Consider the following 25,445-nt stretch of genomic DNA (forward strand, 5'->3'; position numbering starts at 1 on the left):
TAGATATGGGTAGGGTAGCCTGCCACCTAGATCCCCAAAACAGCCCAGTTGATTTAGGCTACTGCTAAGCCCAGGCTTATTAACCTTCAGTATGGCAGTCACACACACTAAGTCCTTGTCTCTGGTAATATAAAGTGGCAGTAAGGTCGGTCTATATGCAATTCATACTCTAAGTCTGCTTTATTACTTGAAAAGGTGATTTAGTGTAAACACAAATTAAGCTCAAAGGGAATTTCACTGAAAGTGATCCTGTTCTGATTTTGAGGAATAGTTTTGATTGCACAGCACAGAGGGATGCATACACAGTTTAGTCTGGAACAGTAAAAGTTTTACTCCACTGACCATCATACGCAGTAAGCTGCAGAAGACCCTAGGTCAAGTGATTCAATCTTTTGCTGCCTCATTTTACTAATCTGTGAAAAGCAGATAACACTTTTTCTCATCCAAATGAATATTTTAAAATACACATTATTATAACCCTCAATTCCACAATTAAATGTATATCACCAGTATTAGCTGATTTAATATCTGACCTAAATGAAGAAATGGACACAGAAGGAGTCAGTTGAGTGAGACCTGGAACTCCAGGTAAAGCTGAGAGTAATGTTTCTCTTTTGTAACAGGATCATCTGAACAAGATTTTCACAGGTGCTACAAAACACAAATCTGTTTGTAAAGAATGGCAGCTCTTCTCCGGAAGGCTTTGTAAGAAATGCAAGGTGTTATTATAGTTAATTATTGTTATTGAGCAAACTGAAATTCAAAATTATGCTGTCAGAGAAGGAGTTGTGTAATTGCATTTCTGGTCATTAAGCTATTTATTACCTTTCTACTGTGAAGCAAGTGTTTCTTTGGCAAACATGCATTTACGCAAGCATTTTGATGAGAGGAAAATACTTACTGCTTTTAAACTTGTAAGTTTTTGCTTGCTTCATGCCTTGTAGGATAGTTCTTTAAAATAACTGAAAACACACCCATTCAATCTAGAGCAAGGTAAGGAGGAATTGCATTAGGGTCAAATGTGCAAGATTACAACCATTCAAGGCAACCTGGGAGCAGGATGACATTGCGAAGGGAATGCAGATTTCACCCATAATGATGGTAGTGTTGAAGAAGTAAGGAGAAAAGAAGAACATAGAAGTAATGAATAGAAGTTACAAGTTAGGAACAATACAAAACTGATAAGGGATGCAAAATGGCAGAAGTATAAATCCATGGCCAGAAATTTAGCTGTAAAAGAGTATATATAGCTATTTAAGAGTAAAGGAATCTGAGAATAACACTAGTTCATTGTTCAATTGCTAAGGTGGAACTGCAAATACTAAAGCCCAACATACAAAATTTAATGCAAAATGCCAACCAGTTAAATCATGTTCACATTTACTGTTCTGAAGGGGAAAACAAAAACCTCCAGGTGGTATGGCTAATTACAATTTTGAAGGAAAAAAAAAACCCCAGGTGGTGCAGTTATATCAAGGGATGATGAATGTACCAGCTATTAGTGTTAGCCGTTTCAAAATCACTGGAACCAAATGTACTCCTCAAGAGCTTACATGTACTACATGTAAAATGTACTCCTCAAGAGCTTAAAAGAGCTAAGCAAAAGCATATCCAGGGCAGCAAATACTGAGTTGCCATATGTTTTATAAAACTGGGGAAGTCCCAAAGGGGGAAATATGCTTTGGGGACCAGATTTTTTTAAAAGTTAACAAGATGATGGTTAGAATGGTGGTGCCATGGTCAGGGGTTTGGGTATCTAGAACATGGGACTCAGTTTAGGGTGCTAGGTCTACTGGGGACTGGTGGAGCTGGTCTGACAATGAAGAGGAAGAGCGGTTTTGGTAGGAGGCTTGCCAGACTGGTCAAGAAAGCTTTAAACTAGATGTGTTGGGGGAGAGGGGCATTATTCCATCCTATCATACCCAGTCAGTTGCCAGCACCTATAATAAATGCTCGGAGCAATGTAGATATATTCCAGCCGCTCCAGCCAATGAGCTGGCTTCATTTGGAGCTCGGCTCAGATGCCTCTATACAAACGCCCGTAGCATGGGGAACAAACAAGAGGAATTAGAGATGTGTGCATGTCTACGGGGGTATGATACAATAGGCATCACAGAATCATGGTGGGATGGCTCCTATGACTGGGGTGTTGGCATGGAAGGTTACAGGCTCTTTAGAAAAGACAGGCCCAGCAGGCGGGGAGGGGGAGTTGCCCTTTATGTTAGGGATAGGCTGGAGAGTATGGAACTCTGTCTGGGGGCAGGTGAGCAGTTTACAGAGAGTTTGTGGGTCAGGGTTAAAGGGAAAACAGCAATGGGAGACATTACTGTGGGGATCTGTTACAGACCGCCTGATCAAGGAGAACCTGTGGATGAAGCACTCTACAGACAGACAGAAACAGCCTCACACTCGCAGGCCCTTGTTCTCATGGGGGACTTCAACCACCCTCATGTCTGTTGCAGGTACAGTATGGCCCAGCACAAGCAATCCAGGAGGTTCCTCGATTGTGTGGAAGACAACTTCCTTCTGCAAGTAATAGAGGAGCCGACAGGAGAGGTGCCATGCTTGACCTCGTGCTCACCAACAGGGAAGGGCTGGTTGGAAAGGTGACGCTCCAGGGCAGCTTTGGATGCAGCGATCATGAGATGGTTGAGTTCATGATCCTCAGGACAGTGAGAAGAGCGTGCAGCAAGCTCACTGCCCTGGACTTCAAAAGAGCAGACTTTGGCCTCTTCAGGAACCTGCTTAGTAAGGTTCCATGGGATATAGCCCTGGAGGGCAGGGGGGCCCAAGGCTGTTGGCTGATATTCAAGGATCACCTGCTACAGTCTCAGGAGTGTTGCGTCCCAGCTAGAAGGAAGTGCAGCAGGAGGGCCAGGAGGCCTCCTTGGGTGGGTAAGGAGCTGCTGAGGAAACTTCAAAGGAAAAAAGAGGCTTATAAAAGGTGGAAGCAAGGACAGGCGGCCTGGGTAGAGTACAGGGATGTTGTCCAGGAAGCTAGGGACCAGGTTAGGAAAGCTAAAACCCGGTTAGAATAAACTTCGCTAGGGATGTGAAAGATAACAGGAAGGGATTCTATAGGTACATTGCAAATAAAAGACAGACTAGGGACAATGTAGACCCCCTCTGGAAGCTATCAGGAGAACTGGCTACACAGGATTTGGAAAAGGCTGAGGTTCTTAATGACTTCTTTGCCTCACTCTTCACTGGCAAATGCTCTGATCACACCACCCAAGTCTTGGAAGGCAGATGCAGGGACTGTGAGAACGAAGACCTTGGGCCCACTGTAGGAGGGGATCTGGTTCGAGACCATCTTAAGAACCTGAACGCACACAAGTCCATGGGACCTGACGAAATCCATCTGTGGGTCCTGAAGGAGATGGAGAATGAAGTTGCTAAGCCACTGGCCATCATATCTGAAAAATCATGGCAGTCAGGTGAAGTTCCTGACAACTGGAAAAAGGGAAATATAACCCCCCATTTTCAAGAAGGGGAAAATGGAAGACCTGGGGAATTACAGACCAGTCAGTCTCACCTCTGTGCCTGGCAAAACCTTGGAGCACATTCTCCTGGAAGGCATGCTAAGGCACATGAAAAACAACAAGGTGCTTGGTGACAGCCAGCATGGCTTCACTAAGGGGAAATCCTGCCTGACCGATTTGGTGGCCTTCTATGATGGGGCTACAGAACTGATGGACAGGGGTAGAGCAGCCGACTATTCTTTAGGGACTGCAGTGACAGGACAAGGGGTAACGGGTTCAAACTTAAACAGGGGAAGTTTAGATTGGATGTAAGGAAGAAGTTCTTTACTGTAAGGGTGGTGAGGCACTGGAATGGGTTGCCCAAGGAAGCTGTGAATGCTCCATCCCTGGCGGTGTTCAAGGCCAGGTTGGACAGAGCCTTGGGTGACATGGTTTAGGGTGAGGTGTCCCTGCCTATGGCAGGGGGATTGGAACTAGATGATCTTGAGGTCCTTTCCAACCCTAAGTATTCTATGATTCTGTGATTCTATGAGCAGATAGTGGTAGATTTATCAGACTGCATCCAGGACAATCCAGAAACACTGATACAAAATTTTGCTAAAGATTAAAAGTATTGTTATTAATCTGAATCAACACCAGATTATAGAAACTTGGTACTTTAAAAAAGATTAAAATTTCATAAAGAAAATGTGCCCAAACATTATCTGCATAACATCTGAGTTGATTCTGCAAGACATTTCCACTAATTATTTGGAATGATTCATAATCATTGCAGCAAACACTCTGTATGGTCTTCACTGCTCTTAGAGAAAAATAAGGAATCATCAACACACAGGAATATTTTAAGTGTTCAGCCATTTCTATTTTTAACAATGTGTGGAAAAAAGCATTAAAATCACTAAATTTGCAGTTGAGGTCAGTTCAGGTAGGGGTAACCAAAACTGCATAATCTGATAAACTACATACAAATATCTGCATTTTGAAGTGTCTAACAATACTTAGAAAGAGTTTAGCTTTCATCTATGTGATGTAGAAAAGAAGGGTGGAAAAAAAAAAAGAAAACAACCCAAGAAAACTCTCTGGAAATGGTCATTGTATTACCGAGGAAAGAGCTCAGCAATGCCAAAAGAACAAGTAAAGTCTTTGGAGTGATAAACTGAAAGATACCTGCAAGACTGAAAGAACTTAGGGGACACTTCTACTTGACTTTGATGTGACTGCATATAGCTTAGGGTGATTGTGTCATTCATCAGTCAAGAGGGTGTTGGTTAGTAACTGAATGACAATCAAAAGATTGGAGAACATGCCTAAAAGTACTGAGTAGCTCCAATTACCTAGATTATGAGAAGGAAGCTTGAAAAATGCATCTGTTGCAGCTGATAAGTAAGAGACCTAGGAAAAAGCATGGATTCCACTCAGCAAAGAAGAGATTACAGTAGTCAACTGCTGGAAATAGGAGTCAGAGACAGATGGATACTAAAGTGCCAGTTTTCAGTATGCATAAATCATTGGAAAAAGGTACCAAGTGGTGATAAATACTTTGCCTTTGTAACTTTTCCTCTCCATACATGCACTTCTACTCTGCTTAACACAAGAAGGAAAACACACAGGCGAACAGGCCACCTCAGCCTTATGCTGTCAGAGCTTGGGAGCCTTTTCTTACCTGAAAGTTGACACTGCCCACTGGGAGATAGCTTCTATCTTCAAGCATGCTGAGGTACTCTGCTACCAGTGCTGCAGCATGGACCAGACACATGGCTGCTTCTGTGTAGCACTTCCTCTTGGTGTGCTTTTCTGCCATGTTCTGCAGCCAAGTGAGCCTCAAGTCAGGTGATGTCTGGTACCCTTTGGCAATCCTAACAAGATGGGGCAGAAAGGAGGTGTCAATGATCACTTCTTTTCAAGTAACACAAAGAACCTTTATAATTCATGACCTGGGTTGAATAGAAGGAGACATGTCTGTCTTTATTCTGTATGATTCACTAAACAAAGGACAAAAGAAATGGTTATGCAGTGGTAGGCAGGCCACACAGGGGCCTATGAGGAGAGTAAAACTGCTGAACCCAAGACTGTTCAGTGTTCATCAGTCCCTGACATCCATTCTTGCCCAAGTCTATGCCCACCTCCCAGTAGCTCCACTGCGATAGTCTCATTCCTCCAGTCTGGGCACTCTGCGACAGACTAGCTGCACTAAAGTGGGAATCCACACAAACAGAACAGCTGGAGGGTTTGTACACAGCTTGTTCGTAGAATGCACAGTTCTTGTGCTCACCTCACTGCAGCAGCATTTCTAAATGGATTCACCTGTACATGAGATCCATGAGCATCTCCGGATCCTCCTGAAATTCCCTCATTTTCACTGTATCTGACAGGATGCTGTTCAGATTACACAGCAGCTCCTCTACCTGCAGTAATACAAAGAATAACATGCATTTCTCAGGTGTTTCTTTTTTCCCTTCTAGAAAAATAACAGCATCTGACCAGATGATGTAACTTTTAGTCCCTCTTACCCAAGAAAATGTCAGGATGCTGAACTACTACAAGATAAGTTTTTCCAGCTCTATTCAATGCAGACATAGCAGATCTTATATTTTACTTCATCAAAATGAGCTGGAATTCTTTGATCTGTTTATATTTGAATGAAAAAAAACCCAAACCTATGTGCTAATGGAGTCCAGCTTTAGTCGATCTCTGATATGATAACAAAGCAGATGTTTTTACAAATCTTCAGTGCAAGCTGAGTTACTGTAAGAATTTTAGCAAAGCATCTGACAGTTGTCTGAAACATTTTTCATTACTGCTGCTGCCACGACCTTCTGAATGGACAAAGGCAAAGAAGTGTCCATGATGCTATTTGTCTTCAAACACAATGAATCAAGTTCCCCCTTGGGAAACTCTTAGAGGCTACAGTTCCTGCTGGGGTCTATAAGACAGTTGTACACAAAACTAAGAGATGATTCTCCTGTCATGTGACTTCAATAGAACTCTTAGGAGTTTATTTTATGGAATTATGTCCTCCACGTCTTCCCTGCTTATTGTTGTATTACGCAATAACCCCTGCATCCTTATTTTCATTGCTTTGGAAAACCAAGATCTAGGACTTGCTCCAAGCATATTTGTATGTGAAAGCTCCTGATAAAAGCCACAGATGTCATAAAAGATTTGACCTGAATGGGAAATGGAGTTGCTTGCATATCTGCATCTTCCTCTGCATAGGCTAGGATGGTTCGTAAGGACCGACGAAGGAATTCCTCATTAAACTCGGGTGATTTTCCAACCAGAGAGGCTAGTGACATGGTCATCTGCATCTTCACTCTTGCAAAATTCTTTTAGAAGAAAAGACAAAACATGAAAGAATGATGGCTGCATCATACGTATCAGTTCACATATCTCTGTCTACTGTATAAATCATATCCACATCCTCTTGCCCACACCAAGCATGTTAAAGTCACCATTCACCCAAGCAGTCTCTGGGGCATCAAAGCCTTTCCTGTTTTACCTGATTAAGACAAAGTTCCTGAATTCTGACATGTCTGTATTTTGGGAAAAGAATGTTTCTTGGAATATGTACTCTCACTTGAGACAAAGGGAAATCAGAAGCTTCTCTTTCCCCCACTGTGCTGGCCAGCGGGTGTGCAGATCAGATCACACACAGAGAAGAAGGAGAGGAACATTCTGGAAACAATTCTGGGAGGCAAAAGGCCTCTGAAGTCTTCACCTAGTGATGCACTATGCCTTGCTGATCACGGTGTCGCAGCGGCATATTTTCCTTCTGCAAAGCCAACACTTTTTATATATTCAAGGCTTCTAAAGTAAAAACTAGGGAAGAAAATGCTCTGCAAGATCAGATGCTATCCACAATGCTAATGCATGTCCTTTCATGTTAGGACATTGTGAACCTACATGCCTAATATACGTAGTTTGCTCCATATGTATGGCAAGGATCAGAGACTAGCCCAAGGCCACCAATGAATTCCCATTAAGGCAGCATACAGTAGTTGTACTGAGGTTGTAATTGCACTGGAATAGAACTAGTCTAAGTTTAAGTGACACAGGAGTAGAAAAGAAAAAGTGATAAAATTAATAAGAGCATTACTTATGCATTGTATAGCGCTTTTATCAGAGGTCTAATGCTGTCCCATTTAAAGATGCATTTACAGATGTTGCAGAACACATTTTCCTAAACAAAATAATAAACACCAATTAAAACTACTTTCCTCTTACAACTCTAGCACTTCTTCTGCATCAAACGTGTATAAAACAGCATAACGTATGACTGTTCATCTGGAGATGTGTTCCATCTGCTATCACAACTTCAGGTTCTGTTTCAACTGATGACAAAAAAAGCTGGCACAAAAAAATACTGCTCAAAATCTTACATTGGTAGAGCTGAAGCTGTATCTCATGAGGAGATAAAGAGTGGCACAGGCTTGAGTCCGTGTGATATCTATGCTGCTACTGCAGTGATGGAGAACTCTTTGACACAGGTCAGCACACTGTTCAACCTCCTCTTCAAAGAGGAAATCTCCAAACTGAGACAGAAAAGAAAACATTCATTACTCTTATTTCTGGCCATTAAAGATTCATTGGCTTAGTGCATAAAAATCATAGGGTTCAGACAAAGACTAAATTTTACAAAAGCTGCATTTTATTTTATTTATTTTATTTTTTACTTCTGATTCTTGTGATGCTATAGGTTCCATTTTCAAGCTTTTCTACAGAGAAGAAGAGTTTGAAAATAGTGTATGTGTTTTGAAAAGGAGCAGCAGAAAGAAAGCATAAAAAATTTCTCAGAGTTCCATTCTCCAGGAGCTTTTAAAAACATGAAATGTTGCAAAGCTCTTAGAAGCATGGAGAGTTGTTATTTTCAGAATACATAATGGTTGATGACACATGCAAATACTTCCTTAAGCATAAGGAGCAATTACTAGTTTTTTCCATCATCACTTTCCCTTCCCCAGCCCTCCAGAGTGTTCCTCCTCCTACTGTGTGCCACAAAACTTCCACTGCCCAGCTTTCGTGCCAGACTCTCCTTTGCAGTGTCTCCATAATGCACCCAGCAGACAATAAACCCAGGGGGCTGGATGTCTGTCCTAAGAAACATTCACTGTAGGCAGCACAGGTGCACCAATACCATGTTATATATTCATACATAGAATTGCTAGAGGTGTGTGAACATAACACAGGATATTATTCCTGATTTGCAGGCCTATTTCCCAGTTCTCCACCTTTCTTCACTCTATTATCTCACTGTTTTATGTCTAATTTAAATGACACACCTGCTGGCCCAGGGTTCTATAATTTTTATTTGTAAAATAACATCTATATACCTTTGGTGTAATAAAAATAATTGGAATGATTGCTTCATGAAATACAGAATGAGTCAGCTTAACTAGAAGATCTATTTCAATAACAATTGCTTCACAAAATTCATTATTATAACTGGAAGTTAGCTTTCAAAGATAAAGTACAACGAAAACATAATTATGAGTTTCATAACTACTGAGATATCTATCCTGTAATTAGACTTTGTCAGCCAATCTGCATTTAATAGCAGACAGGCATCAACTGGACAGGAGTGTCCTGTTTGTTATTTGCATTTTATAATAGTTTAGGGGTAAAAAACATTTAATGGATTTTTCCTTTTTGGAACTGCTTTTCTTTGTAGGAGACTGAATCTCAAACGGATTTTAGAGAGTCCTCATGAAGCACCTAATCCAGTATGATCCATATTACAAACTTTTGGGTCAAATTCTGTCCTCTTTTTTTCTTAATTTGTGATGAAGGAATGAGAGAGATTAGGATTTGGTTTAATTTTCAAGCAGAATGAAGATGAAATCTGCCAATGTCTTAAAATCTACTTAGAATTTCAGAATTTATCTTAGAAGTAGAAACCTAATGATCCCCAGATCCCTGATGAGTTAGCCTTGATTACTCTGCTGCCCAACTGGTTGGAAACTAGTCCTAATGATATAATTTAGATTTGAATTTATGGAATCTGTGCAATCCCTGGCATTAGGATGCCTAATTAAAATAAGAATGTATTTGAAATATAATGGGCGGATTTTTTTTTTACCTTTTCATTAGTAAATCTTCTATACTTAAGAGTAGACTGCTAAACCCAAAAGATTATTCAGATTTAGTTAATTCATCTCGTGTGATAAATAAAATAATCTTACAAAAGCTGTAGAAGTCCCTTAATATCCCTACAGATAGGAAGTGTATTCATAGATGCAAAACATGCCAAAGGAAGAGTGGTAAGTAAATGCACACAGCTCTGTTCTAGAAATGCTGCTCTAATAACTTAATTGGAAGCATGAAAACAGAAGTATTTCAACAGCATACCTTAGCAATGAGTGCTCTGAGTGTAGCAAAGCAATGAGTCAGGTAAGTGGTGCTCTGATCACAGCCCAGAGAGTTTACCAGGACCTTCAAAACTCCTCCTAAAAGATTGTCTCTGCATTCTGCTGCAAAGCTTGCCTACATGTGAGAAAAACAAAAACTGCATGAGGTAATTCAATAATGAACTGGCATATAGGAACTGAAGTTCTGCTGTCTTGTCCTTGAGATATATCCAGGAGTTTAGAGATTGCAGTTCTTTTATTTGTTAGCAACTGCTTCAGAGGAATTGCAAAACACTTTTGTAGTGATCAGGAAGACAGAAATGTCCTAAACATTTCCCAATATCCACAGACCCTCCAATGCATTTTTAAACTCAGCCAGCCTCTGCAGTAACTCTTGAAGCTCTGTCCACCTTCTGGCTAATCTTTCATGCACCCTGGATGAGGAAGTGATCCCATGGTGGGCAAGCACCATCCTTTCTCTTGCCTCCTCATGCTCTGATTTCCTGGCATATAGACTACATCAGCATACTGGTATGCTCTGATCAAACCGACAACTCAAATTGTGGGGAGACTAGGTGTTACAAATACTGTCATGCAAAAGTCATGCTCAATACTACAAAAGTCCAGTAGCTAAATGCTCTTCTACTAACACATTTTCAGGAACAAACTTTTCTCCTCGCCATCTCTGAATATACACAGTGGAAATTGAGTTTCTCCCCTAAACCAGAAGACCATGTCTAAGCAGAGTCAACTCTCATAGCTCCACTGTTGTCAAAGGACCTGCGAAATTTTACTGCATCTGACTCCTAGAAGACAGTTCTTACATCTTACATTGTCCATCTTACATCTTACATTCTCACCTTACATTGTTCTATGCAGGTGGAAGATACTTTACTGCACTGAGCACTTTGTGGGAGTCAAGGTTAAATCCTTTTGTCTCACAGATCCATACATACGAGTATGACCAGAGGCCACTCAGCAGTCCAGTTCCAAAATACTAATATCTTCAGATACATTTCTAGCATAAATGAAGGTTTTCCTCAGCATCTCCTCCCCAAACTCCAGGATCAAGTAACATGTTGAAATGGCTTTCAACATCTACTGAAGACAAGGTGGCGGATTTCCCTTTTATTCACAGTAGCACAATGCCCTGCAGTAGAAGGGGCTTGTGGCAACAGTGCAAGGCAGATAGCAATTTTGTCTTTGCATTCATTCAATATTCTTTTTCCTCTTCAAGTCTATACAAGTTTACAGAAGATCTTTAATTAAAACATTTTGCACTGCATAGAAACAAAAGGAGAAATGCATCCTGCTTCCACTGGCTTCTGAGGGAGCAGGTATTAGTTATAAGCCAGCTCTGCTTTTTCCCACCTGGATGATGTTCTCTTGCATATCAAGAATGATCAGGTTAGCTTCAGTTGCCAGGTTTCCACTGATCAGAGCTTCTTGATCTAGCTCAGCTTTTGTCCTGTGAAAAGGAGATCTCATTAAAGCATGCAGAGAGATAGATGGCCTGCTGTTTAAAGAAAGCCAAAATACAACCTATACCATTCTGAACAATAGCGTAAGAGCAAACAGTGAAAACAGTGTCCAGAGGTGTTTCTTAAGAATTATGGAGTCAAAGAGGAGAGCTGATACCATAGAACAGAAGTCCCAAAGGGGACACTTGAAACCTAGGCCTCTTTCAAACAGAAATAGTTCAAATAGATGCTTCTGCTTCCTTCACAGTAATCTGCATGATGGCTACTCTGCCCTCACTATCACATTCAATTGTTCAGTAAGATATGCAGTAGTTTCTGAATGCATTGCCTATGTCAGGACACTAAACCCCCAAATGGAATAGGAAGCAACTGATCTAACACTTCCAGAAAAAAAGTTAAAATAACAGGCTTAGGAAAACTGGAAATTTCTTCAATGCCATGGTAGCAGTGTTTCATGTAGGCAGTCAAAATGTCAGTTCTTGAAACTGTTGACAACATACGACAAGAAGTCCAACATCTGCAGGGTCAATACAGCAGTGCCCCAGGCTCAGGCTCATTGAAGAGATGACTGATCCATTTATAAAAGACAAAATGTGGTGGTAAAGGCAATGCATAATACCCTCTTAGTGTAGATTTAAGGACGAAGACTGGACCACAGCTCCTCTACAAGCTGAATGCTCTAAGAATAGGTACAACTCCTAACAAAAGTGTATTTTCAGAGATCCCTTGTATGGTAGAAACACAAAGAAGAATCTTTGTTCTTTTTCCCAAACTGCTCAGAAAAGGGCTGTGGCACGGTCAGAAGCTGCTCTCTAGAACTTGAGATTAGAGCTGCCCTGACTTGGGCCAAAGTTCCTAAGATGCATTTCTGTGGCTGGAGCAACACCCTTACAATGAGTGACTCCAAAATCTGTTGTTCAGATTACCTGATTATGTTCAGTTACCTTTACTACCCAGTGGAGTCTTACCCAAAAAGAAAACCAGAAAAGTAAAAGCCATCTTTTGGGAAGAAACACTTCTAAGGAGAGCTAGGAAAGGAAGTTGGGGCAGTTAAATGGTTATTAATTACACTGACTCAAAGCAATGAAGAACAGAAGGGCTTGCCAAAATGCTTGTGCTATAATCAAGCCAGGGATCACTAAACATGAGTAGGAACTGAACAAATTAAGCGAACAGTGCAGCCACTTGAACCATTTCCAGCAACCACACATTAAACATGTTGACTGGATCCTCTCTGATACCACATGTAGCCTATAACTGCAGCTACAATCCCAAAGCATGCTGGACTCAAGGAGAAGCAGGCTGAGTAAGATTGAGTAGCAACCTGTGCAAACCTGCTGTGCCACATACTATGTGCAAACATCTTACTTATGGGACCTACACATTAAAGGCTTCCAAAAAGGAGGGAAGCAAAGAACTTGCATACCACAGTGATGAATGCTGGGTAAAACAGAAAGGCCTGGACAGCATGCAGAGTCATACTTACGTAACCAGAAGTTTTATTTTAAGTGGTTTAACTGATCTACTGTAAAGAGCTATTTGAGCTGCTACTTGAAGACTTTTATTCTAACTGAAATGAAACTGGTTGGGTGAAAGCAAGCTTCTTTCAGGGAAAAATAAGAATAACCACACAGAATATGCACCTCTTCCAATATAGTGCAGAAAGTGGAAGGATTCTTTCTTTCAAGTTTGGATAAATTCCAAATTAACAATCTTGTGTTCAAAAATGTATGTGATGATTATGGATGAGTGCTAGTCTACAACAACACAGTTGCTGCACAGCACAAGCGAGTGAACTCAGTTCAAATTCACATATGTTGAACGATAACATGAGCTCACAGCAGCTGGACTGGGGAGAGGCCAGTGTCTCTATATCTGACCCACAGTGGCCTGTTTAGATAGCCAAAATTCAAGCAAGTGTCCATGGACAAACGGCACCTCTCCTTTAGGGGAAAGCAACAAGTTGCATGCTTATAGAAACTTAGCAGATACCATATGAAAATGCTGTTAGTAACACAAACCATTCACCGAAATACAGTTTTCCATAAACCTAGTCACTGACCTATCTACTGCCATATAGTGCTGATAAGGTGAAATGTACTTCATAGACACAGAATCACAGAATCACTGAATCACAGAATGGTTAGGGTTGGAAAAGACCTTAAAATCATCTAGTTCCATCTAGTCCTGCCATAGGGAGGGACACCTCACATTAGACCATGTCACCCAAAGCCCCATCCAATCTGGCCTTGAACACTGCCAGGGATGAAGCATTTACAACTTCTTTTGGCAACTTGCTCCACTGCTTCACCATCCTCACAGTAAAGAATTTCTTCCTTATACCTAACCTGTACTTTGCCTGTTTAAGTTTAAACCCATTACCGCTCATCCTATCACTACAGTTCCTGATGAAAAGTCTCACTCTGGTATCTTCGTAGGCCCCCTTTTAGATATTGGCAGGCCGCTATGAGGTCTCCATCATAACTTAAAACTTCCTACAAGAAAAATATTCACTACAGAACCATCTTCCCCTACTCCTCTTAATGACTCTTCTCAATCTTAACATAGCATGTCAAACCCAGCTCAACAGATTTAACGTAGCAAACCCATACCACAGTAGTGTATACAGTGAGGAGCCATAGCAACACCAAAATAAATGTCATAGCAAGCCTCTGTGGAGTATTTGATACAACTTGTATCAATACCTAGTGTTTACTACACTGATAATAAGAAGGAAAAAGATGTGCAAATAACTATTTAAACTTCTCATTCAGATATTTGTGATCTCTTTGTTGGGTCATAGCAACAGCTGGATACTCCTGCTACTTAAACATTTTATATTTCTTTCTCTTTGGAAGAAGATGGAAATGACTGAAACTGCTGATTTTGTAATAAAATGTTCCTAGGAGAAAGAAGAAAACATGAAAAACGCAAACAACTTTGGATCTACTAAAAGCAATATATATTAATTAAATTACTTACTTATCTTGTCTCTCATTTGCCTGCCGCCAGTGAGTCTGCTCCTTTCTCCAGCGCAGGTTTTCACTTAGCCCCACTGATCTGTCATTCCCTAACAGTGCAACATATATCAGTGAGATTAAAGCAAAAGAGGACACCTGAAGTCTGATAGCTCACTGAAAGAAGGAGATGTATGTCTATAGCAGTCTGTCAGAACTAAACCATTCACCTTTACAGCCTTAGGGCTTTAGTAAAGGACAGGACCCCATCACTTTTTTCATCTAGATTTTTACCATATTAGCTTGTTTAATGTCTTCAAGGACAAGAACACAAATTATTCCATTTATTAAATGAAACAACATTTTTTTCGATACAAACGATTTGTTCATACTGATAGTTTAGGCACCATATCTCGGCTTTTGATTAGACAGCAACACGGTCTCTCAGAACATCTGAAAACTTAGTTGGCTCATATTTTTCAATGGAGAAGAGCTCAGTCCTAGCTACACCTTGGATAGTTGAAAGCTAATGATATTTTTCTCCACAGTAAAACCAAGAAAGGTCTGCAAGAGAAAGGTCTGTGGGTGAAAAATACAAGGACAAAAATGGGGGCTACGCGTAAAACCCAACAAACTCATTTATGTCTACAAGCTCTTGAGATCTTCTCTAAAGATAAGGGGGGAGATGGGTGTGAAGTACCAGCTGGTATTCTGCAGCGCTTCATCATTTCTCCTCTGGCTCCTTCACCTCTCAGTAAAGCCTCTTCTAATCGGGCCTTAACATCTTGTGACTTCTGGAGTGCTTGGGTGCTAACTTTATCTGAGCTTTGTTTGCCCTGAAAGTAAAGTCAAAGCAATCAACACCGATGCCTCCATCATTGGGCATGAGTTAAAATTACATCTCCAAAACAAGACACAATAGGAGAGACATGTAGGGGGAGCAGAAATCAATGAATATGGCTGATTACTATATAAATGCTAAATAAATGTTGCAGATGAGGAAAGAGGCAGTGTATGTACTGCTAATAAACACAAATATGTAGCTCAGTGCTGCAGAGAGAGAAATTTAAGTTCAGAAGGAAGATCACTTGATGCATTGCAGACAGACCCTGTCAGAGATGGAAGTCCTGATGTCCAGTCCTAGTTTTTAATTAAGGAGTCATCCTTAGTGCCCTTTCTGGTACTTACAGGAACTGTAATACATTGCCCAACAAAAATAGCCCTCAAACCACCAGAAAAAGGAAAAGAATAAAACAATTTAAGCCAACTTCATGGGACTTTCTCTAAGGTTTTGGCTGTATTTTGCTTGAAGGGTAGTGTAGGCTATTTTAGCTGAATTAATTTGTCCATTTGTAGCATAGATTAAACAACAGCTAATTTAACAGTTGTCAATAATGAATTTCTCCTGGACAGCCAGAAGGTAAGGGAAAAAAAACAAACCAAAACGTAGCAGGACAACAAAGTCAGGCCATGTTTCACCTACCTTGTACTCAAAGCATGACACACAAATGAAAAGCAAATCTAAAATCCTGTTCAACTGCATGGATGGAAGGTCTGCAATCCATTTCTGTATTAGATTCTGATCAGCATTTTTCATGATCCAGAGGAAACATATCAAAAGGTTGCGAGTAGTATCAGGACTTAATGTGGCATTTTGTCTGTAGGGCTAGGGCAGATAAAGTAAATGTCAGTTGAAAGAAGTAAAAGGAAAGGGATGTAATTCAGGTGAGGTAATGTTACTTAAATTTAAGTGAAATAGAATCTCAGAACTGACCTGTTCTGAAGAACAGGACTTCAGTAAACATAACTGCTTTCAGGTTACACTAATCTTATTTTTTGAATGCATGTGATTAGCAGCAGGACCAGTTGTACGCATGTGAAATACATAAAGAAGCACAAAAAGCATTGTTTGTCAGATGCTTGTATTATAATTTCCTTAGAATAATGTGGAAAAAGATTCTATTACTGTTTGGTCCCTTCTTGCAAGGCAGTTGTGTCAGCCAAATTGTACAGGAGATAAAAAAACCCAACAAACTATGAAGAAAAAGATATACAGAGGAAAATAAGGATCTGAATCCTAGATCCATGGATTCAGGTGAGACTGGGATTGCAAGGCATTGGGGGAGTCATAGTGGCATTAGCTGATCTAGAAATAAGACTAGATTGGTTGTGGAAATGGAAATAGGCATGTGGGAGAAAAAGAGGAACTACTTATGCTAAAGGAGTAATTAAATATCTAGGAGAGAAGAGTGGGATAAGACAGGAGGAATATGAGGCATTCTTTGGGGCTGGAGGAAACAAGAACACAGTTCCTCATGACTGTAGTTATTAGTGGCAAGAAAGGATAAAAGGAGAAAACAAAGAGGATCATAGATACAAGAAAGGAGACTGGCAGAGCACTGATCATACCAGGGATACTAGAGTTATTCCAAAGCTCCTGAGGTTGAGCTGATTCCCTGCAATGGCAAGGGCCACATTCTGATTGATTGCACCTGCAGACTCTTCTTCTTCTTCTGTGTTTCCTGTGCGCGCTTTTCCGCTGCGAGGGTCTGAAACTAGATTTGAAACATCCTATTGGAACTTCAAGAACAATCCAGTTGTTGCTGCTCACATATCACAGTCTTCCATCGGGCTGTAACCTAACAAAACATTTGGAACCTCCATCCCTAAGGCTGTTGGTCCGGCTGATGCACCAGGCAGCGAAAAGAGGTGCAGCATTAGCCATACAGATTGCAGGCATCTGCAAAAGCTGCCCAATTGTTCAGATAAACACAGGGAAAGGAGATGTGCCCAATAAGCTCCAGGTGTTCAGAGAAGCCAGATTAAAAGCAAATGCAATAGCAAACATGAGGTTGTCTCTGAGGTTCAGAGCTAAACTAGCACTTCACAGGACTGGGAATCATCCAGTTCCAGACCATTTCAGGCAACAGGATCAGCTCAAAAGCCATACATGGGTTTGGTGATATTCAGCAAAGTATGTTAGTCTGCTAACAGCTGACAGAGCTGGTATAGCCTGCTGGCTTAAGAACAAATTTAATTTTAGGCATTTAACTCCTTCTATTCCCTGCTAGTTCTTGACATCACTTTCAACAAATAAGGTTATTTATACTTAAGTTTTGTAAAAATCTCTGCTTATTCTGAGTGTCCATTTTGTGTTTTGCAAGCCTGCTTTCCAGAGAAGTGGAGGGACCAGCCAAACCCAGTGTGTTTGGAATGAGGTCAACAGCCTCTTGTGATATTAAAAGACACCTGGGCTTCCTTATGTCATCTTCTTTTCATCTCTGGTATAAGAATAATACTTAGATTAGGGGAATGGGGTGAGAGCTGATTAGCCAATGTGTCTTCCTTTTAGACTGAAGTGCTAAATAATACTTTCACAGTATTAAGGGGTTTTTTTTGTCTAGACATCTACATGCAAAGTATTTTCAGAAACAGTGACAAAAGTATGTTCTTCAAAGACTATACCTTTTTTCTTTAAAACTTTTATTTTATTTATGCAAGTGAAATGTAGTTCTCCAGGTAGCAGAAATCTACTGTCTTACATGAAAACCTGAAATAGCTACTTTCAGCAGTATCATATGAAAACACATGTAGAAAAATTCAAGGAAACAGCCTAAATAATGTTGGTTTAAATGGTTTGATAATGCTGATTTAAAAGGACCATAATGTAGAGCAAAGTTTATAGTTATAACAGATGACAAAAATATATTTGCTGTGTGACAGTTACATTAGCCAGAGATAAATTTTGGTATCATGTTAACAGCACTAAAGAGCAATAGAAAAAGACAGAAATAATACAATCCAATTTCTTTAATTGTGATGTAAGTCAGTATCATTCTTGTTTTCTGTTAAAGCTATCTACATCCTAATATTTCTAACAAGCTTTATTTGTAGGATCATAATATTTACACTAAGAGATAGGCAGGAGTATTTACAGATACATCCCTGGTCTATCATTTGCTCATGAAGTGAGGACACTAAAGTTTTTCCTGTCTACAGAAATCCAGTTTACTTCTGAGCAAAGAAATAAACAACCTTAATAGACTGCAGGGAATTTCTGCACTTAATATGCTCTCTTTTATGTTTGATAAACTATTTAAACAAGTCATTCTAAAAAGCTGAAAAATACAAAGGGAAAAAGGTCTTACTTGTAAAATCATAGAGTTGTGGCAGAGAATCCAAAATGATACCAACCAAAGGGAGGTAGAGAGCTGCAATTTTAATCTTCACCTCTTTTTTGGAGCACCGTTGGTCTAAGTCATGGGAACACAGCAGGCTAAGGATAGCATTGACAGCTTTTCTTTGCACCTTGCTAATCCTGTTAACATAAAAACCATCCATGAGCTCCATTAACAAGTCATGCACAAATAATTTATAAATCAAAGACATAAGAAGCAGACTGGAGGTGAGACAAATTAATACACCCATATTCATTAGATAATCTCTTCCATTCTGAGCAGAGACTCATGTTCCCTGCAAAAGATAGCAGTATTACATCTCCTAGCCACTTCACCACAATCAAAGAGCACCCAAGTCTTTCAACGTTCCCATAAAAATTCAATACTGTGAAGTGCTTTAAGAAAAGCATCAGACTCTGGCCAAAGTTTAGCTAAATTCTTAAGTTCAAAGGCAGAGGCATTCTTAGAGAGAAGAGCAGCTAGAATTTTATGTTGTGTTCTCAATTTGGCTGTTTAGCCAACAATACCACAACAAATAGTATATATTTATTTACTGGGTCCAACATACTGCAGATAGAACAATGAGTGGGTTATTGCTGTGTTACAAAGCGATTGAAAAGAATGGGGAAACAGGACTGCCCTGGAATCAAACCTTGCCTTTGCCAAGAGCAGTAGTGTAACTCAGTTCCATTCTAAAATCTTCAAATTCGGATACCCACCCCTCACCGTCTGCATCCAGCGCTGCTGCCAATTCAGTGAAAAGTAAGCCAGTTAGAAAGTGCTGCTGACGGTATTCAGCTGAGAGGTCAAACACAGTGATTTTCTGGTCCTGGAAACTAGAGCAGGAGCTAGAGTTCTGCAGAAGGATATTAGAAATGTGAAAGAACAATCACTGAAATCAAAGCTTCTTTACGGGGTTGTAGTCACAGTCCATGTAGCTAATGGAAAATCTCTACCAGGGGGAAAGCACAGACTTTGAAAGAGGGTTAGACATTCTGGAAGAAAACATCTGAGTGTGAAATATAATGCATATACTTTCAGACAAGTTGTCTGCTAGGATGCTATCTCAATCTTTCCATTCTGTGCAAGAAACTCCTCTGGCGTTTTTCCTACCCTATATTCATTAGTTTGGATGGGACACAGTCAGAATTTCCTCCATGTTTACAACTCCTTACAGTGTTGTCACTGTTGCAGAGTGGCCATTGGACATTGTACAGCAAGAGGCTGCCCCTACATGAAGAGAGACTTTGGTATCAGAAGCTCTGCACTGTGCCCTCTTCAGCATCCATGACGTCTACAGAAGTAAGGTCAGGAAAGACATGCAAACAGCATTTCCTTTCAGCCTGAAAATCCTTAGCTGAGCTTGCTGTCAGCTGCCACAATTTAGAGCAGCCTTCAAATTGCTGTAACTTAATGGCTTTGCCTGATATACAGCCAGCCCAGGAATCAAAAGTTGCTGCTATATATGTGTTGTGAACTTCTGAGCTTCTCCAATCATAGGTGTGTGTGCCAGAGGTCACCTGAAATGCTTCTGTCCCCTGTTGGGGTGAACATAAGTCTCAGGCTCTACTTCCAAGTGCAGTTACTGGGGTTTATGGGTCCAAATGCTGCTTTTAATTTATATTCTTCAATATTCTCTCCTAATATTTCTGCCAGTCACCTGGAAATCATCCCAGAAAACAAACACAGAAAGTAGCAGTATACCACACTGTGGCAGCTGTTTTCCAGCATATTGGCTCAAACGGAACTCATGTTTCTGAGCATCCCCAATCTTTGGGTCCACCTACATAAGTCCTCTCCAATTTCAACCTCAAGCAGACAGGCACTGGCTGTACTGTTTGTGTGGAATAATGTTAAACTGTAGAGCATCAAGTTAAGTGAATTTGGCTTCTCTCCAAGAATACCAAAAGATTTATTTACAAGGCCATATTTCTTACTGAAAATCTAACTCGAGCTGGGCAGCACTCCTGCAGACAGATCAAAATTAGTGCAAGGGTGGTCAGCTAATGTAGTAAATCATCCAAAGAACACAAAAGCCTTATTGATTTGCACAGGTTGCACTTCACAGGTTACTCCTAAAGGAGAAAGAGTTGATGATGTTGCTAGAAGGAAAGAATGATTAAACTGGTGTGTGCTCAGCTCTCATTTGCTAGAACTAGTTGCAGGAGCTATGCTCAGTTCTCTTTTCCCCATAAGCAGCAAAGTCCCATTTCTTGTTCTTTGGCATACAGGATTAACATTAAGCAAAACTATTGGGAAATCCTGATGCTAAGACCTTATTGCTTTTCTTCTGAGATGAAGAAAAAGATTCAAGAAAGTATTATTTACTTTTATTGAGCTGTCAGAACCCTTAAGGTATCATCTTAGCATCCAACTAATTCTTTGGCAATGGCACTTGAAAAAGAAATCATGAATTTGAACTCTGCCATTACTAAGAGTGTTTTGAACCTCCATTCATTCTTAGCTTCAGTTCCATTTCCCTGCCTTCAAGGGATGTGCAATTATGGGGCATTGCACTGAAATGCTTCTTCCCAGTCCTGACCTCTGCAAGACCACTGAGGTGGAAAACAGGCAGGCTAGCACCCTTTGTTAGGGGGTCTGCCCCATTGTAAAAGCAAGGTACCATACAAGTAGAATGTAGAAGAGAAGGGCACAAGACTGGCGAAATAGTGTGTGGCATGCCACACAATTTCTTCATTCAATATGTTTGTCAGCTCCATGCCCAGGATGATGGATGGAAGGTCCTAACATTCAGAGCTGTGTCAGTATCAGGTCTAGTCTGGAAAAATGTGCATGTACTGGAAATGACATCCTGGAAGAAATGAGAAGTGATAAGGAGAGGGGTTCACAAAAATTGTGTGAGAGGTCTACTCAGGATACCCAAGTGTTTCCACACAAAAAAATCATAAAGCTCAAATAAAAGTGAAAGCACAGAAAAATCATTGGCAAAGTCATGGCAATCATTGTAGCACAGGGGTGGGGAGATACCCAGAACAAAGTATGTGGCTATTTGAAAAGAAAAAAATTATAATCCTGCTCTGAACAACATTAATGATCAACAGAAATCCACGGCTGTAGGATATTGAAAACTGCAGTGATTTAGTTGCTAATTTGCATAGTGGTAGCATCTATGTCCACTTGGGGAACAAGAAGCCCAGCCAGAAGGCAAATGCACAGAAAATTTGCTAGACATAATTCTCCAAAATAGATATTGAAATATGTATCTGTGGTTGTGTATGGATGGGATATAGGTGCACCTGTAAATCAGCATTCAGAGCCACGTTCCTTTTAGACCCTGTATGTCTACCTTAACAGTCATTTTCTGTTTAAATGTTTCTAGAGGGGCGCACATCTGTGTCATGTTAAGCTTTAATTTCTGTAGATGCAGTCTTGTAGATGTAGTCTTTGTTCTTCTGCCCCTCTTCTTTCAAGAGGGAAGTTGTTCTCCCTGATATAACAGAGGTTAATTTTAACCTAAGTATCTGAATACAGGTATCTGTACATGTGTGCTTTATGTGACGTTGATGAAATATCATTTAATTGATGCCTACCTGGGAAGATAAGGAGGGAGAGGGGGATACTGGAGCATATGCAGAGGTCATGAAGAAGAGGTTCAGATTGAGGTAATGCTCATGGCTGCAGAGAATTCTCAGGAACTCCAGTCTCATGGAGATTAGGGTGGAGAGTGAATTCAGCTTGTTTGAGAGCTAGAAAAGCAAAACAAAAAGTGCCATGTGATGGGCATGCACTGTTTAAATTACCATGCGGTGAAATATTCTGCTTTCCAAAACGGAAACAGACAAGTAGCCCAGCATGCCCTAAAATACTCACTGGTTCCCTCTACCTAATGAATTTCCATCTATTAGCTGCTCTTCTTTTGGCAGTGGTGGTGTCCCTCTCCCCCTGCCCCTTCTGACTTACCAGCTTCCTAAGAGAGAATGAATTGTGTGTGTGGTTATTTTATCCCAAAAGTAAAAAATACAGTAATTTTCCCCTTTTGCATAATACATAGATTAAAACCAAACAAAACTTTGTTGAGTCTGTGGCAACCTCATAAAGAGTCCTGCTGGGCAACAGAGTGAGAGTGGTCTTGTGACCATGATTCTTCATGACTATGATTCTTCATCATAGGAAGAATGACATCAGTGGAGTATTGCACAAACATTAGGAAACAGGGCTGGTAGCCAACTTGCATTCTCCCACCTACCATCAGCTGTCAGAGGTTCTTCCGTTGGCAAAAAAGCTACAAGCAGGTATATCAGGTCACAAAACAGAAGGAAAACTTTCCCCTTCAGATACAACAAATCATTTCATATCAACGTCCTGCATAAGGTTTGTTTCGGTTTTTTTTTTTTTTGGGGTGGGGGGGGAGGCTTGTATAGTGGGAAGTCAGAGATGGATCATTTTGATTGAACCTCCCAAATTTAAATGATGTCCTTACAGCACTGGACAAGTCAAAGATCGAAAGCTGCTCTGTATGGTCTGCAGATCATATGGTTTGCTAAGGGATGTAAAAAAGTAAGGGAAGCAAAGTGGCTCCATGGATGCTCTGCAGTAGTGCAAGGTATGACATTTCTAAAAGGATCTTAACCTCCAGTCAATGTTTTTCTGCAGACCACAAATCAAAAAAGTGTTAAAGTCTCTGCATATGCAATAAGAAGTAGGAAATTTACTGAGCTCTTTAACACAACTCAAAGGATCTTGATGGATAAATGAATCAGAACAGAACACCAGACTGGCTGTAAGCCAGATGCAATCCCAATCATGCATGGTGCCTACCTGGTTACAGTAATGTTTGATGAGATTAAACACAAATCCGCGGTCCATTAGAGAAAGAAGATCATACAAGAAAAACGCCAGGCTGATATTAATTTTTTCCGCTTGCTCACTTTCCTTTAAAAAAAGGGAAAAATGCAGTTATGATGTATAAAACATACATAAAGGCAGAAGACTTTTTAGAATCATTAAAAACCAGTATAGGAGACAGCTCCCAGATCCATCACATGCAACATACTGGTGAAGATTGTTTCAGTTCTCCAGCTTACATAATCTTGTTAAAATTATACCGGATCATTCCTGTAAATTATTTCAACTGTTGTAACTTTCACAGGGAATATCAAAGGATGAACGAACAAGTTTATCAACACAAACCTTTGGGCTGACAACATGAAATGGAATTTGACACCTGTTCTGAATTACCTATGGGCTGGAATCCTGCACATGCTTCTATTTTATTTTATGCTTTAATTGAATCTTTAACATTAAAGAATGCTGGTTTACACACTTAAAACATAAAATGCCGTTTTAAATTATTAATAAAAATCTGTCTATGCTGATGGAATGCCAAGCATTTTGTTTAGAAATTTTAAGTATAAAGCTAATGCTTAAAAAAATACTAAGTAAAAAAATCCTAGTAAGTTAGATCTGTGGATTTTACCATTCAGCAGCTAAGCTCTTGCATTGGCCTGATTACCAGAGATATGCAGCCTCAAGCAAAAGCCACACAGAACTTCATGTGCCCCCTAAAATAAGGCTGCAGTTACTCCAAACATACCAGTTTAAATAACAAAATCTCAGTAGCATGTGTAGCTCACCAAGGAGAATTTGTGGAGGTGCCTGAGTGATCTGCACAGATTTAACGTTCAGAGCCCTCAGGTGGGTTCAGTCAAGACTGACAGCGATGACTGAGAAAAATGTTGCCCCTACCGGTGTCTCTGACTAGTGAGGACAGGTGTGCAGCACCTCAGGGTGGTTACACTTCAACCTTTTTGTGGCTGCTCAGGAATAACAAACATCCATCTCCCACGATCCATAATTTACGCAGCAAGGTGTTTTTTCTGCTGCGAGGACAAAATTAGTTTTTACCTTCCCTGGTAGCTTAAACTACACCAGACATATCACTGCAGAATCCCAGGGCAATCGGACATGCTCAACCATGTATTGAAACATAGATTGCTACTGCTTGGATTTATAATCAGATGCATACAGCCTACTGCTGCTCTGTACAGATAACCGTCAGCCCTCGTTCTGCAAAGGCTGCAGTGGGATTTTCAAACATAATCAGGTTCTGTACCCTTACTCTGTCAAAACTGAACTGAATTAACAGCCCATAAAAACCTGTGTATTTTTCATGAGGAAGTCACAAAATACTCATTTTTTGGCAAAACTTCTAGTTCTGTTCAAAATTATTTAATGTAACAAATTTTTATTACACAACATACCTAAAAGAAAAATGTCACTGACACCTTAAGGAGAGATTTCTGTGAAAACAATTTCTCTGCATGTGGCTGTCACGAAAGTACGCCAAGGATTGAGCGAAGGGTAAAGCTTCCGGAACAACTCTTTGGTGGACAGTGACAATAACTTCCACCATTCTTTGCCCTCAGTTGCCTGGCCTTGGCCCTTTCCCACTTTCTGCTCCTCAACAGCACAGTGGGACGCACACAAGGAGAAGTGGATGGGGAGGCTGACCTGGCAGGCCAGCTCTCCAGTCTGGTCCTGCCCTGTAGGAGAGCTCAGTGCTGGGCTGCCATAGCGCATTTGGCAGCTGTGAGGTGTGAAAAAAGTCAGTTGCAACAAATGAGCAACAACAGTCACCCAGTGCCTATCTGTGGCCTTCACTTTCATCTATTGGCTAATGTGGAGTGACATCAATGATATAAACTAACAATATTAATGTTAAAATACAAACTGCATTTTGTGATCCTTTCAACTTTATAATCCATTGTATCAGTGCAGCTTGTTAAAAAGTATCAGGAAAAGGAATTTTATGGGATTTTGGGCTTATTTTTTGTCCTCACTTTTCATGTGGCCAGTGCCTCTTTAAAGAGACACGGGGTTAGATCAGTCGCGTTTGGATTCTGCAGCCCTCAGGAGGAATACGGCCTTCATATTGTTTAGCCCACTGCCATCAGAGAAGTCAAATGCGAAATAACCACTATGCCTCAGAAATGAGGGTAGCAGGAATAAACCCTGCTTGGGCTGCAGTTTGATGCCCTGGCTG

General features: G+C 40.5%; 1 protein-coding gene across 1 annotated transcript in view; it reads right to left on the reverse strand.

Annotated features, from left to right (window-relative positions):
- Window positions 1–25,445, reverse strand: part of DOCK8 (dedicator of cytokinesis 8) — a 71,972-nt gene that overhangs the window by 11,261 nt on the left and 35,266 nt on the right. Inside the window, exons 25-38 of the mRNA XM_065661765.1 lie at window positions 23,222–23,335; window positions 21,994–22,149; window positions 19,162–19,298; window positions 18,413–18,582; window positions 16,674–16,819; window positions 15,748–15,930; window positions 14,965–15,100; window positions 14,290–14,377; window positions 11,198–11,294; window positions 9,828–9,962; window positions 7,862–8,014; window positions 6,650–6,808; window positions 5,787–5,887; window positions 5,146–5,338 (exon numbers count right to left, since the gene is read on the reverse strand). Of these exons, the coding sequence (XP_065517837.1) occupies window positions 5,146–5,338; window positions 5,787–5,887; window positions 6,650–6,808; window positions 7,862–8,014; window positions 9,828–9,962; window positions 11,198–11,294; window positions 14,290–14,377; window positions 14,965–15,100; window positions 15,748–15,930; window positions 16,674–16,819; window positions 18,413–18,582; window positions 19,162–19,298; window positions 21,994–22,149; window positions 23,222–23,335 (1,968 nt within the window). The remainder of the gene's footprint in view (window positions 1–5,145; window positions 5,339–5,786; window positions 5,888–6,649; window positions 6,809–7,861; window positions 8,015–9,827; window positions 9,963–11,197; window positions 11,295–14,289; window positions 14,378–14,964; window positions 15,101–15,747; window positions 15,931–16,673; window positions 16,820–18,412; window positions 18,583–19,161; window positions 19,299–21,993; window positions 22,150–23,221; window positions 23,336–25,445) is intronic.

The sequence above is a fragment of the Lathamus discolor genome, chromosome Z (genome assembly GCF_037157495.1).
Source record: "Lathamus discolor isolate bLatDis1 chromosome Z, bLatDis1.hap1, whole genome shotgun sequence".
NCBI lineage: Eukaryota > Metazoa > Chordata > Aves > Psittaciformes > Psittacidae > Lathamus > Lathamus discolor.